A 15,434-nucleotide genomic window follows, 5' to 3' on the forward strand; every position below is an offset into this window, starting at 1 on the left:
TTACAAGTTGAAGATTTGTATTAACCCTGCTTCAGGCAAGTCTGTCAGCACCATTTTTCCAACAGCATTTGCTCATTTCGTGTCTCTGTGTCACGTTTTGCTAATTCCCACACTTATTTCAAACATCTTCATTACTATTATATTTGTTATGGTGATCTGTGATCAGTGATCTTTGATGTTACTATTGCAAAAGGATTATGACTTGCTGAAGGCTCAGATGATGGTTAGCATCTATTAACAATAAAGCAGTTTTTAAATTAAGGTACACACATTGTCTTTTTAGTCATGATGCTGTTTCATACTTAATAGACTACAGTGAGGCATATGTACTAGGAAACAAAAAAATTCATGTGACTTGGATTATTGCAATATTCACTTTATTGCAGTGATCCGAACCAAACCTGTAATGTCTCTGAGGTGCCTGTATATACATTTTCGCTGTGGCCAACACCTCTATCTTATAGAATGGAAGGGCTGGGAATTACACGTTTTGTCTTGCTCCTGCCCTTTCTTCCAGACAAGTGTCTGAATCTATATATTTATAGTTATGTTCAAGTAGTGACATTTTTGCCAACCTTAACGGGTTTAATTATATTAACAACCCCTGATAAGAATACAAATTAAAAGTTACATAAAGCTGAGTGAGGACAGAAACGCTATCATGGATACCAGTCTCCTAATTTACTTATCATTGGACACAGGCCAATACCAATAAAATGTGCAGATTTAAGTGTATGCTCTGTTTTTCCTTTTCCAAAGGAATTTGTTATGAAGCAGTGAAATAAGCCATTGAGTTTAATGGTGGCGAAAGTATGCACAGTCGGGGGGCAGGGGGCAGCTCCACAAATGTCAGGTTAAAAGAATCAGGTGTTTGACTCTTCTGGGAAAAGATCTGACTAAATGGCTATCTCTACAGTACAAACAAAAATTCCCGTTTCAGTGATGCTTTTTTCAGATACTTTTATTTTGTGAGTTATTTTAAATATAGGATGAGTTAAGTAGAATCATAAAATTGAGCCCTCAATCTAAATAAGTGTATGCAGTCTAGAATATTTAACTTTTCCAGGGTTGCGTAGCCAATAGATAGATAGAACTAAACATTACAAACCAGAATCCAAGATTTCTACAGTAGTTTTCTTTTTTGTGCATTAAAGTTCTACGGGGATTCATGATTCTGCAAAGGTACCCAAGGAGCTGTATTTATTTGTTTTATCTTCTGGGGAAAGATTTAAATCCAGAAAAGAAAGATTGTAAACTTTCTGTACTGTACAGTTAGAGTCTGTTTTTAGATCTGATGTTTGTTTTGCATACCGTCACGTCCCAACACCACCTTAGGAAAACAATCTCTCTAATTTTACTAGTGTGAGGAAAGAGATGAACTTTAGCTTAAATTTACTTTACTTCTTGTGTTTCTGAAATATACTGAATAAAGGATTGCTTCTTTTCATGTTTTTATCAAGAATCTTTTCTAGTGGTATATCGTGTCTTAATGAGGTACCAGAAATAGCTTTCTCCTACTGGAAATCTGAGTATTTTGCTGCCACGAAAGGTCATGAGCTACCCTGCTTCCTTAATAATTTCATCCATAGGGCACATGTAGAGTCTGTAGGTATCTCTTACTTTTTGTTCAACTAAGGCTCATGAACATTTTTTTCAAGCACCCTTGTCCAACAGATAGTACACGGTCAGTACAGGCTGTTTTCAAGAGGCAGTTTTATGCAAAGCATGATGCCAAGTTGCTACGCTAAACAGTACTTATTTGGCTAAAGTGTTGATTATTAGCCAGTGTGATTGTGTAAAAAAAAAAACCACACACACCATATACTCCTGTCCTATCCAGAGGTGCCACTTCTCTATAAATGCTTTAATGTATAAGTGGCATACATGCCTCTCAATTATTCTAAGCAAGGAGTGAGAGTATATGTTTATAAAACTGCTCATTTTGGGGCCTCCCTGGTGGCGCAGTGGTTGAGAGTCCACCTGCCAATGCAGGGGACACGGGCTTGTGCCCCGGTCCAGGAGGATCCCACATGCCGCGGAGTGGCTGGGCCCGTGAGCCATGGCCGCTGAGCCTGTGCATTCGGAGCCTGTGCTCCGCAACGGGAGAGGCCACAACAGTGAGAGGCCCGCGTACAGCAAAAAAAAATAAAAATAAAAAATAAACTGCTCATTTTTTACAGTACACACACACAGCTACTTAAACAGCTTACACACACACAACTAATTAAACAGTTTTTTCCTAACTGAGTTCATGCTCTGAAGGACCATGTGCTAGGCACTGATGGACTACCAAGATGGATATATAAGGCTACTTTCAGGGAGCCTGAATAATCTGGTAAATATATACGTCAACTCCTACAAAACGAGTAAGGATAATAGCTAACATTATATACAGTGTGCAAAGCAATCTACCTGTGTTTTTATTTAATCCTTCTATGAACAATATAAATATAGGTACTATCATTATTTCCATTGTACAGATGGGAAAGCTGAAACGAGATCTGGAGAAGCTAAGTACTTTACCCAAACTTACACAGCTTCTAAAAGATAGAAGGAATTTAAATCCAAGTAGTCTGACTCCATGAAAGGAGGAGACTATATCTCTTCTGAGCAGGGAGGGGGATATCTGTAGGTTTATGAAAGAGCATTTGAACTGGACTCTGATTATGAGTTAGATTCAGATGAAGGATAAGGAATATTCTAGGCCCAAAGAAAAGGGCAGGGGGGCAGTATAAGCAAGGTAGAAGGCACAAAGGTAGAAAGCTGTGAGACAAACAAACAACCCTTGGGTTCAGTGTAGCTAGAATACAGATAAGTCAGGACTTATGGTTAGGACTCCGTGCTCCCAATGCAGGGGGCACTAGTTTGATCCCTGGACAGGGAACTAGGATCCCACATGCCACGTGGCACGGCCTAAAACATAAAAAACAAGTGAAGGTGTGAGTTCAGGAAAGAGCTGATTGAGTCCAAATCGTGATGTAAGCAAGGGTCTGCGTTGATGGGGGTGCGGGAGGGAGGTAATTGTGCGCCCAAATATAAGGGGGGGTTTTGCTCAGATTGAACCCTTATGAAGAAGGGGGATCACCATGTAGTCAAACCTTTATTAGGCTCACATCACGGGGCTCTTACTGGTCTTTGCTTTGAACAATAAAACAAAAAAATATTAATGGAATAAAGTGAAACTGTTGAGAACAAGTGTGCCTGTAAGGACCTTAAATGGTGTATGTAGTTGGAAGTGTTTACAGGCAATATCTGACAGAATTGGTTTTATATATGCCAAGACATTAAACATAGATTTTGTCCTTAGGGGAACAACTTCACTGCTCCAGGTTCATTGTAAATAACATTTAAAGATCACTTAAAGGTTACATGAATATACACCTGTAAGACAATTGCAAAAACAATAGAATTGTCCTAATACTAATAATCAAGCAGATGCTTGTCACTGCAGATTTTACCTCAAGACACAACTTAAAGAAAAAGTACTATGTTATGCGCCAGAAAAGCGAGATCATTCATAGTGTAGCTTCCCTGAAGATAAAAATGCTGATGTATAATTACAATGTGAAGAATTTGAATGAGGCAAGGGAAGCAACATTTCTGAATTAGTATATTTATATAAAAGATGATCTTATTTAGGTATGAAAATTAATGGCTTAGATAACTGTAGATAGTTCACAGTGAATTCCTTAAAGTTTAAATATATTCAAGTTAATCAAAAAGGTTTTCTACTTTCTTGGTTCTTCTTTCTTAGTGGGAAAACGGGCAAAATTGTCTTATATTCAGAGCTGCCTTACAGTCGGATACATATGATATATCTTAGTTGCTGAAAATAAATTTTATATAATTCAGCCATTTGTTCCTAATTTTTTTAAGTTAAGAATCATTATCAGAAATAAATAAGGATACAACATGACTACGGTCACTGTTATATTTCAGGGTTCTTTTGATGGTTTTAATTGGTATGATAAGAAAGACATGAGGAATAAATATCAGGAAAGTAAAAATATTATTTGCAGATTATCACCTAACAAAATCTAGGATGCTTGTTAAGGTGGGTAGATGCATAATAGACATAAAAACAAAAATAAATAAGTCTTGGGGATGCAATGTACAGCATAGTGACTGTAGTTGATAATACTGTATTATATGTTTGAAGGCTGCTAAGGCTGCTAAAGGCTATCATTGGTTGCAGCATTATTTTAAGTAACAAAATTCAATCAACCAAAGTGTTCATCATTAGGATATCAGTGCCATTGATAAATAAAATGAAAATGGCATGTCAGAGAACAGTATTTATAAAATGGGTGTGTTTTTGTTTTGTTTTTAAAAACAAAATCAGCTTGTGTGTAAATGACCACTTATGCCTAGAAGGAAATCCATAAAGTCGATGCACCAAACCACTAATTGTGATTGCCTGTGGAGAAATGAGGTTGGGTATTTTCATTTAACTCTATTAATCTAATATATTGCTTAAAATTTTTATTACAAACAGGTGTTGTTTTTGTATTTAAAAATTAAAAAATTTAAATTAGTTATAGGTATTAAAGAGTCTTGAAAGTCAGCTATGAAGTTCCGATTTTTGTTAGGCTAGAGGGGGCCATTAATTTTATAGCAAAATTTAGTGTTTGGGTACAATTACATGCCATTCATCAAGTTTAGGTGTATTATACCAGAGTGCCTAGCACATGCTTGATTTCCAGATGACATTCCCTTTGCCGTACGTTGAGTTGAGTGATAGTATCCTTGTTTTCAAAGAAGGAAACCTCATTTTGGCAGGAAAATGAGCAATCTCTAAGGTATCACAGCTAGTAAATGGTAAAGCTGAAGTTCAAAATTCAATGCTTTTCTCCCATTTTGTAGCCATTATCAAAGCTATTCTTTAAGCAAATTACACAGTTGATGAAATATTGATAGATTAAGGGAAAGAGATTAAAGGAAGAGATTGGATTAGTTAAATATAGGACCAAAGTGAGAGCTGCTATCAAGAAATGGGAACAAAGAGGGAGGAATTTGGAGGAGAGAGGGTCTGTTTGGACATGGTGTCTGAAGGTGTTTGTAAATACCTGAGCTGCTACTGGGGCAAGGAGCCTGTTAGGTGAAGAGCCAGTGGTGACTCAAACTTTGAAACATGGGTTAGTTCTTGGTTGTACCATCACAAATAAAGAAGACCAGATGAAAAAGAAAAATGTGTAAAAAGGGGAATTGGTGAATTTGGGTTTGTGCATGTCTTGATTACTAAAATTGCCATCTTTTACCGACACTGATAGGCAAACATACTTCCTTAGAAACATGCTGTTAATGACTTGAAATAAAACTGAGTGATGGTTTTCTTCTCAGCAGCAAGGAGTGCAGCAGACAGCCCCCTCTCAGCAGACAGCGCAGTATGCACTTCCCCAGACGTCAGCCTCCAGCGAGGCCATGACTGCACAGCCCACAAGTCAGCCTCAACCTCCACAGTCCTTTTCGCATGTGTCAGCAGGAAAACAGGTGAACGCTTAACTTCTAGAAAGGAGTGCCACATGACTTCTACCTTCCCTAATGGTGAAAATTCGTTATTTTCACTGCAAAAATGAAGTGAAAATTGCTTCTTTTGTATATATGCATTGGTTAATATAAATGTGTATATACAGCAGCGATAATCCAAAAATGTTTAACTTTTAGGTTTATCAGCCTAAAATCAGTTTGACAGGTATAGAACTGATAAAGGTGCTGTAGTAATTGAACCTATGACATTTTCTAGAATTGTCAGTTGTACCTATCATTCTAGGTTTGCAATTATGCTGTGTTTTCACGTAGACTTATGCATTGTTTCCTTCCTTCATTGCCTTCTGAAGTCATAAAAAACCCTTATATGGAATGATTTTTTTTTCTAAGTTATCCTTCTAGTCACTTGAAAAGTAACCCTGGGGACTTCCCTAGTGGCCCAGTGGCTAAGACTCCGTGCTCCCAATGCAGGGGGCCCAGGTTCGACCCCTGGTCAGGGAACTAGATCCCGCATGCTGCAACTAAAGATCCTGCGTGTTGCAACTAAGACCCGGCACAGCCAAATAAATAATAAATAAGTATTTTTTTTTTAAAAAAAAAGGAAAGAAAAGTAACCCTGTAGAAGATAAGCTCTTCTGAATGACCTTTTTTCAGCTTTAACATGGGGGCTTGTGCTTGTATTGTTTCTGTCATATTTCATCACATCTGAGATACTGTCAATTGTAAAATGCACCATTATTTTATGTAACACTGAGAACTGACATACCATTAATTGTAAGATATATCTTAATGTCCTAAACATTAAAATGACCAGGTGATGGAAAGGGATGATTGCATCATACAATCAGTGAAATATAGTAATTAGACCTACTTTTACAGGCCTGTGTTAGACTTAAGAATTGTGGAAGCACTATGGATGAGCTCTAACTCCACTGGGAAGGAAGTCCTTTGAATTTCAGTAATCACTGTAGTATCAGTTGTAGATTCAGTGACAGCAAACATGCCAGTGGATTATGGTATGTGAAACATATCTCAGCCAGGCTATAAAGAAAACAACCTTTCGTATGGAAGGGTTCTCTTTATTGGTGAACGATGAAGCATGAGCAGAATTCCTACCACAAAAGGTTTGGAACAGCAGCCAGTCTATCAGCCTCTTGTCTCCTGTCGTCCTCTCCCTGCTCTTATGTGGCACATTAACTTACACTAATGTATGCAGGGGTTTGGTGTTTGTTTTAATTTTCTTTCTTTTTGGCTAATACATAAGTCTTGCTTTTGGCAGCCTTGCTTTTTTTTTTTAAAGTCTGTCTGTTTTGTTTTTCTTTACCTTCCCAGCTTCCAGTTTCCCAGCCAGTACCAACTATCCAAGGCGAACCTCAGATCCCAGTCGCGACACAGCCCTCAGTTGTTCCAGTCCATTCTGGTGCTCACTTCCTCCCTGTGGGACAGCCACTCCCGCCTTCCTCACTCCCCCAGTACCCTGTCTCTCAGATCCCCTCAGCTCCTCAGCCAGCTTTCTCCCCACTTCCTGTCACCATGGCAGCTGGCGTTAATCAGCCTCTGCTTACCTTGGCTTCCTCTGCTCCAGCAGCTGCAGCCCCAGGGGGACCCACCGTGGTCCCTAGTCAGCTTCCCACCCTCCTGCAGCCTGTGACTCACCTGCCAAGTCAGGCTCACCCGCAGCTCCTGCAGCCAGCAGTTCAGTCCATGGGGATAGCCGCTAACCTCGGGCAGACTGCTGAGGCTCCACTCCCCTCTGGAGATGTTCTCTACCAGGTACCGTGTTGGCTGGTGAGAAGGAGGGCACCAGAGGGTTTGGTTCTAATGATAGAACATCAAGGACTTAAAAACCTAATAACTGAATATCAGAATAACTAACAATAACAAAAGTTGCTGATCTCAACCAGAGATGCTAAAACAGTAAAATTCTGAGAAAGGACAGGGCGATGATGTCTGATGACTCATTTCCATTTTCCCCAAGACATCTCTTGGGAGAAAAATGGTTCTCTCAATATTCAGTGTAAGCTGATTGAAAGCTAGATATGGCTAATAATAGAATATATCGGGCTACTTTTTTTTATGGGAAGAGTAAATATGGGTAGCCAACATGGTATCAGTAAAAAGCTTCAGGGTTTAGATTTAGAATATTAGCAAGTCATTATATGACTGGAATGACTGATATCTTGAAGAGTTTTTGCATTCTCCTGTTTGACTGGGTAGAAAGTAGGTATTTTCTAGAAGGAATTATGTCTATTCCTCCTATTTAAATAGTCTCCAGGAGGGAAAAAATAGCAACTTAAAAGTATAGTTGTGTACAGTCCCGTCCCCTAAATTGAAATCAGTTAACCATTTCATTTCAAGAATCTTCTTTAAATTATATTAGAAAGAGATCAGGCTACTTTTCTTCGCTATGTTCCCTTTTTTTTTTTTTTTCTTTTTCTTTTCTTGCTTGTCTTGCTGTTTTGCTCATTTGATGACCCAACCTGCACTAATTCCCCTTCCTCGTTTCTGTCACAGGGCTTCCCACCTCGACTGCCACCACAGTACCCAGGAGACTCAAATCTTGCTCCCTCTTCCAGCGTGGCTTCTGTGTGCATTCCTTCTACAGTCCTGTCCCCTCCCATGCCGGCAGAAGCACTGGCTGCACCAGGTTACTTTCCTACAGTGGTGCAGCCTTATGTGGAATCAAGCCTTTTGGCTCCTGTGGGCAGTATAGGAGGACAGGTTCAAATGTCCCAGCCAGCAGTGAGTTTAGCACAAGCCCCCACTACATCCTCCCAGCAAGCAGCTCTGGAGGTAAATGGAATTCCTGCATGTTTATGTCTAAACTCTATGTATAATGGGATAAAAATGACAAAGGAGAAACATAGGTTCCCCTGGTTTAGAATGCACTTGGAAACTATCGCAAACTAACTTCTGAATGACTTCTTCTTGCAGCCGAGTGAAATGCCAGTGTGGGGCCTTGTTGCCACTGGCTGCTCTGTTGGGAAGTGAGTGTGCCTTGGAGGAGATAGCCCTGCTAGCACGTCCCTTCTCTAGCTGTCCGTTCAGCCGCTGTTCTTAGCCTTTCACAAACTCCTGCCATTGGCAGAGTCACCAGAATACCTGGCCCTGCTGTGCTCCCGGTGATCATTTTTGCCCCTCTTGGAGAAAGCTCTGAGCTGTCTTTGCACTTTGCTCTGCCTGCCCTGTTGCACATTCTGGTGAGATGCTGGCTGCACGGCAGGTTGTAGTTTCTCACTACCTAGAAGCTGTTTTTGCTGATGACACACTGTGCAGTCTATACCGGAGACTAGCTTTAGAAATTTCCTTTGCAATTTTAAGATGACTGTCTGTAGATGCTGAATATTAAGAATTACTAGTAAATGTAGTGCTTCTAGGACTTAGAGGAGGGATAAGGAAAAGACGAGTAGCTTCTTGGGGATGGTCGACAATAAATCCAGTATATTACTGCCAGGGTGTGAAGTATCCTTTCTGTTTACAGATCACTCAGGGCGTCTCTCAGGTGGCTCCTCCAGAGCCAGTGCCGGAGGCTCAGCCACAACCCACCCAGCCTGCTACATTGGTCTCTTCCGTAGACAGGTATGTGACAGTCCAGTTCTCCTTTCTTGACTGGTAGATAGGATGGTAGGAAACTTTAAAATGTCTCACCTTCAAATCTCATCATAAACTGAACCTTTTTTCCCGAAGTGCACATTCAGATGTAGCCTCAGGTATGAGCGACGGCAATGAGAATGCCCCATCGTCCAGCGGGAGGCATGAAGGGAGGGCTGCCAAACGGCATTACCGAAAGTCCGTGAGAAGTCGCTCTCGTCACGAAAAGACTTCACGCCCAAAATTGAGAATTTTGAATGTAAGTATTGCTGACTTCTGGGTTTCATATAGTTAGTTCATACCATTTAAATACTTCTAAGGCTTGGGTGGATTGATGAAAGTTTAGGATCTTGTATCACCCAAATGATATTGTTAAATTGCATATTTCTAAAAAAAAAATAGTTTTTATTTGTAAAACAAAGATCTTACATTCTTACCAGACCCTTCAGTGGAAGATGTGTAAGTAGCTGAAAGGCTGATATTTTCTTAAGGTTTTCTTGCTCCTAGTTTAAGAGGCAAAGTAGCAGTGCTTCAAGGAATAGTGGTAACATTCGGCTTAAGTTAACCTATGTTACTTTGTCACATTCAGTAACAGATCTGAGCATTGTTCTTCTGAGATATGAAGTACCTTTTCTTTTTTCTTTTCAGGTTTCAAATAAAGGAGACCGGGTAGTAGAATGTCAATTAGAGACTCACAATCGGAAAATGGTTACATTCAAATTTGATTTAGATGGTGACAACCCTGAGGAGATAGCAACAATTATGGTATGTCTGTTTTTGGAGTTCCAAATTTTTCCTTCATACTTTATCTTCGTATCCACTGCCCTAGGCACATATGCAATATTTTGTAAACTATTTTGACAGTGAAATATTTATTTCAATGTGAATATAACTAGCACACCAAACCTGTGACTTAGAGGTGCTTTTGTGTAGGGCATGTCTAACTAGGTATTGAAGAACTAACTTACATATTAAATATTAACTAAATAATAATACAGGTGGTATGCAGATAGGACAGAAGTCATGAAAGTGGTGATTGAATGAGCTAAAGCTTGGGAAACACTATTAATTAAGCTAATGTCACATTTCTTTTACAGGTGAACAATGACTTTATTCTGGCAATGGAGAGAGAGGCATTTGTGGAACAAGTGCGGGATATTATTGAAAAAGCTGATGAAATGCTCAGTGAGGACGTCAGTGTGGAGCCAGAGGGTGACCAGGGATTGGAGAGTCTCCAGGGAAAGGATGACTATGGCTTTGCAGGCTCTCAAGTAGGTTCAGTGTTCCCATAGTGAAGCTTCGTTTATGTTAAATATTTGCTAAATTTGCCTTGCACGATGTCCAGCGGTACCACATTACACCTGTAACTGAGATTATCAACATTTATGTTCTTTTTGCATGTGGCGATTTGCTTTGCCTGCTCATTAAGATTGAGTGGGAGAATGAATTTAATCACTTTTGTTTGTTGTAGAAATTGGAAGGAGAGTTCAAACAACCAATGCCTGCATCTTCCATGCCACAGCAAATAGGTGAATTTTTTTCTTTCCACTGTTTGTTCTTACCTTTGACCTAAGAAGTTTTGTGCTAATAATGGAACCTTGAAGCTTTGTGTGAGTGACAATGTATATAATAATAATGCAATTAAATGGTTTGTTTCTTTTTAAGCAGGCCTTCCTACCAGTTCTTTAACTCAAGTTGTTCATTCTGCTGGAAGACGGTTTATAGTAAGTCCTGTGCCAGAAAGTCGATTACGAGAATCAAAAATTTTCAGTGAAGTATCAGATACAGGTAAGGAATTGCTTCTACCACATACATATATAAATCCTGTGTCTCTCCTTTATTGGAAGCTTGGTCATCAAGCAGTAGTTCAAATGATGACATAGACAATAAATAACAGTAGAAAATTGAGACTGACCAACAGACAAACATTTGGAGACAGGGAAATAGGTGATGAATGGAGAGGATTTGAGCAAAAGGGCACAGAAGGGTGGCCATACTAGATACAGCCCGTGTGATTGATACTGCGTAGATTCAGCACTGTGTGTTTGTATCTCCATTTAGCGCTGCTGTATATCGTTTGAGGTTACTCCGTGTTTTTTCAGAAATAGATATTCATACAAGATCATTTCTTTTGCTGGAACTGCTATATCACTTAGCCGTTTTAGAGCCTAGCATGTCCTTGGGGGAGGTTTTATACCTTGTTGGTATGTGGCATTGCTGGGAATCCCAAAAGTAGATTGTTCAGACAGTCTTTTGAACCCACCTCTTTAAAAAGAACTGATTCTGAGTTTTTATTTTCCTTTGCAGTTGCTGCTTCTACATCTGCTGGCGCTGGAATGAGCTTGTCTCACTCTGCTTCATCCCTTAGTCTACAGCAGGCCTTTTCTGAACTTAGACGTGGGCAAATGGCAGAGGGGCCGAGCACAGCACCTGCCAACTTCCGCCCAACGGGGCCAGCGTTCCCAGCAGTGCCCCCTTCCGTGATCAGCCCTGCTGGAGCTCCAGCCACAGCGGCAGCCGTACCCTCGGCGGCAGCCCCTGCCACGGGCTTCCCTCTTAGTGACGCTTCCACATCAGCCGTTCAGTCTGAGGTGGCAGTGCCCACTGAAAAGGGCATTGCTGGAGTTGCCACCTGCACAGGTGTAATGCCCTCCAGTGGTCTCCCTGTACCACCTGCATCTGAATCCCCGGTACTTCCCAGTGTGGTGCCAAGCATCTCAGTGCCTGCAGTTGTCTCAGTGTCAGCGACATCCCAGTCAGTGCAGGCTCCCACACCTGGGAGCGTTGTTTGCAGTACAGGCACGTTCCCCTCTGTACCAGTCGCAGTGACGGCGGCCTCTGCAGTGAGCAGTGCTGCCGCCCCAGGCGCTAAGCCTTCACCTGTATCGTCGCAGCAGGTAGCGGGCAGCATGGCTGGGGCAGCCGCGCTCACATCCGTGTCGGCCACCGCTCCCGTCCCGAGTCTAGCTGCACAGCCGTCCCTTCCCCCCAGCAGCAGCACCTCTGCTCTTACGCGAGCTGAGACTGTAGTGGTTAGTGCGCACGCACTGGATAAGGTATCTCACAGCAGCATGACCGGATTGGCTTTGTCCCTCCCCACGTCATCTGCCTCTCCGTCCCTGGGAGCAGGGGTATCTAGTGCTGTTTCTCAGCCTGGTGTGGCTCATCCTTTGGTCATCCCATCAGCTGTGGCTTCTACCCCTGCCCTTTCCCAGGCAGGACCTACTTCCACACCTTTACTACCCCAAGTAGCTAGTATCCCACCTTTGGTACAACCTGTTGCCAATGTGCCTGCTGTACAGCAGACACTAATTCATAGTCAACCTCAACCAGCTTTGCTTCCCAACCAGCCCCATACTCACTGTCCTGAGATAGACGCTGATACTCAACCCAAAGCTCCTGGGATTGATGACATAAAGACTTTAGAGGAAAAACTGCGGTCTCTCTTTAGTGAGCACAGCTCATCTGGAGTTCAGCATGCTTCTGTCTCGCTGGACACGTCATTCGTCATGGAGACCGCCGTCACACCAGGCCTCCCAACCACTGCTGTTGCACCAAGCAAACTCATGACTTCCACTACAAGTACTTGCTTACCACCAACCAGTTTGCCCTTAGGAACAACTGGTTCGTCAGTTATACCAGCGGTCACTCCTGGGCAAGTTTCCACCCCAGTCAGCACTGTACCAGGAGTGAAACCTGGAACTGCTGCACCAAAGCCACCTTTAACTAAGCCTCCAGTAAGCTTCTCGTTTTGAAATAGTTTGAAAAATATGGTCACTCTTCTCCCCCTCCCCTTTTTACAATACAGCCTTGCAGTATAGTTATAAAGATGCCTAGCTTGTGGTAGGTACTCGGTATTTATTAAATAAATTGATTGAAGGTGATTTTAGGATGTATGTACATGAACATGAGGGTTTTTTTTTTATGAAATATGGCAGGATTGGGGGTTTATGTTGTAAGATTTTCTAAGAGTGTATAACAGTTAGGTAAAATACAGGCATTATTTCTGAATTGGTACAGACTGAAGAAATCCGTGTCCCAAAAGGGAGCTGAATGTTTCTGCTGGCGATTGTACATAGTAACAGCAGTTCACAGTTTTTGTTTCCATGAGAATGAAGCAAATTCTCTGCCTTGCTCAGATGCCATAGATGTACAGTTTGAGGTCTATAAAACGGTGGAAGTTGGTGATGACTTCGGTATGGTGGAGGAGAAATTAATCTAATGCTAGGGATAAAATAACTAGAATGTGTTTTCTGGTTCTGCTATGGTGGCTTCCTCTCATTCTGCCATATTCAGTCTCTCATCTTCTCCAAATAACAAGGCTGTGTTTCTCCTCCTGTATTGTATGCTTCGCCCATCTTTCTGCATTGCCATTGATGTGAGACTCTTTTTACAGCAGGGTAATATAGAGGCTTCACTCAGACAAAATACAGATTACTTGATAGTATTAGATTTCTGATGCCTTTCGTTATCAGACCTGCCCCATGGTTATTTCTGAACTGTTTTGTTTTCCCAGGAAAGCCTGATAATACTGTACCAAATAAGAGGCTCAGGAGTATCGGGACTGTGCCTCTTGTGTCTAAACAGCCTTTGTTCTCTCTACTTTCACTAGGGATAGCCTTTTACTAAACTTTTCTGTTCGTTTATTGGTATGTCATAGTAACCCCTGTAACGGGTATCATGGTTATAATGTCCTTTATTTAAGGTAGATACCAGAGCGTAACCCAGGTGACAAGCTTGCCTTAACTAGATACATTTTATTCTTATGCTTCTGCATTTGAATTAGTTGGTTTGCTCTCCAGTGTGCAGTCTTTACTCTTAGTGTCTCATGGACTTGAATTTCCCTTCGTGTCTGTAGGTGCTGCCAGTGGGTACTGAACTTCCAGCTGGTACTCCACCCAGCGAGCAGCTGCCACCTTTTCCAGGACCTTCACTAACGCAGGTGCCCTAAGACTTGGCAGATTTCTTTTTGTGCCTCTCCTTTCTTTCACAAAGCTTATTTAAATTCTCCATTGCATGATCTTGCCTTCTGGCTCCTATTTGATTTTTGACTTAGTAAAAACTTTCTTTTAAAACACCATAGCTGATGATACAGGCCCTACTTAAAGTAAGAAGCAAATCATCTAAAAATCATTTGATATTAATATATTTTCATATCTTAACAAAAAAAGAAAATAGCAAACGTGACAGTTTGCCAAAAGAAATATAATTCCTCTGTCATTCATACTTTTGTAGAACAGTGAAAGATTCGACCATTGTGGAAGTGAAAAATTATATGTCATCAAAATTAACTGTGAACGTTCCTGAGGAAAGGGTACCACCCTGATAACTGGTAGCGCCCTTTTTCTATGAGTTCAGTACAACCTGTTTTTTCTTGAATGTTTGACATTTTTTTTCAGTGACCACCGAATGAAGTAATTGGGTGTAAGGGTCATGTTTATAAAAAACAGGTATTATATCTTAAAATACAAAAACCACACAGCTCAGCTAACATGAGACTGCTCCAAGAAGAACTGAGACCGGTGACGTGAATGTGAGAGTCCCATCTCACACTCAGTTCTGCTCACTACGGGTCAGAATTGCCTGCACTATTTAAATTATTATTTCCCTTTCCCACCCTACCCCCCACCCTACACATTAGTTGAATTCCCATAAATAAAGTACTTGGTATGATCCCATTGTAACTATGAAAAAACTTCTGACATGGGACAAGCTAGTAAACATTGAAAATAAATTAGGATTTTATTTTAGAATAAGATATAAGAAAAACATGGTAAATTGCTAACTTGAAGTCTGAATTTATCCTACTTCTTTAATCCCAGATGTACAGTAAAACATAATTTAAGGAACTTGCCATAATAAAGTAATAACTACAATAGAGAACCGATTCCATAGGCTGCTAAATTTTGAAAAAAAAATGCATTGTGAAAGTCTTGAACCTATTTTCTCATTAAAAACATGTATTCCAGTTCCTGAGAGGGCCCAAAATGTGATGAGAAACTGCAAATTAGATACGTAGTGGGTAAGGATAAGTGGATGGTGCTGCATATAGAGGGAGAAGCATAGATGAAGGCTGGAGAGGCATAGGTTGATAGAAGCCAAGATAGTGACAGAGTATGTTAATGCCATCTTTTATTCATAAGGACAGGCTCTCAGAAAGATGTACCCAACTGAAAAAGAAAATAGGGAACAGTACAGTTAATCTACCAATCAATCTTGATACATGTTTCAGAATATATTTTTAAGAAGAGGACAGATAGTTAACTTTTCTATCTCTAAGTAACATCAAACATAGAAGGTTAAGAAAGAAGACTTCAAAACTGTAAAAACATAAATGTAACTGAGTTTTTCTGTGG

General features: G+C 40.8%; 1 protein-coding gene across 20 annotated transcripts in view; it reads left to right on the forward strand.

Annotated features, from left to right (window-relative positions):
• The window catches only part of WNK1 (WNK lysine deficient protein kinase 1), a 135,790-nt gene that overhangs the window by 101,719 nt on the left and 18,637 nt on the right, over nt 1-15,434 (forward strand). For 4 of the 20 annotated variants that reach the window (XM_082637093.1, XM_082637098.1, XM_082637101.1 and 1 more), the window contains 11 exons: nt 5,341-5,490; nt 6,820-7,260; nt 8,002-8,280; nt 8,969-9,066; nt 9,175-9,337; nt 9,727-9,843; nt 10,176-10,349; nt 10,550-10,607; nt 10,744-10,866; nt 11,386-12,815; nt 13,937-14,020. In XM_082637093.1, coding sequence (XP_082493219.1) covers nt 5,341-5,490; nt 6,820-7,260; nt 8,002-8,280; nt 8,969-9,066; nt 9,175-9,337; nt 9,727-9,843; nt 10,176-10,349; nt 10,550-10,607; nt 10,744-10,866; nt 11,386-12,815; nt 13,937-14,020 — 3,117 coding nt within the window. The remainder of the gene's footprint in view (nt 1-5,340; nt 5,491-6,819; nt 7,261-8,001; nt 8,281-8,968; nt 9,067-9,174; nt 9,338-9,726; nt 9,844-10,175; nt 10,350-10,549; nt 10,608-10,743; nt 10,867-11,385; nt 12,816-13,936; nt 14,021-15,434) is intronic. The other 16 variants (XM_082637104.1, XM_082637099.1, XM_082637106.1 and 13 more) reach the window with 12 other exon arrangements.

The sequence above is a fragment of the Mesoplodon mirus genome, assembly GCF_964341445.2.
Source record: "Mesoplodon mirus genome assembly, chromosome: 11".
Lineage (NCBI taxonomy): Eukaryota > Metazoa > Chordata > Mammalia > Artiodactyla > Ziphiidae > Mesoplodon > Mesoplodon mirus.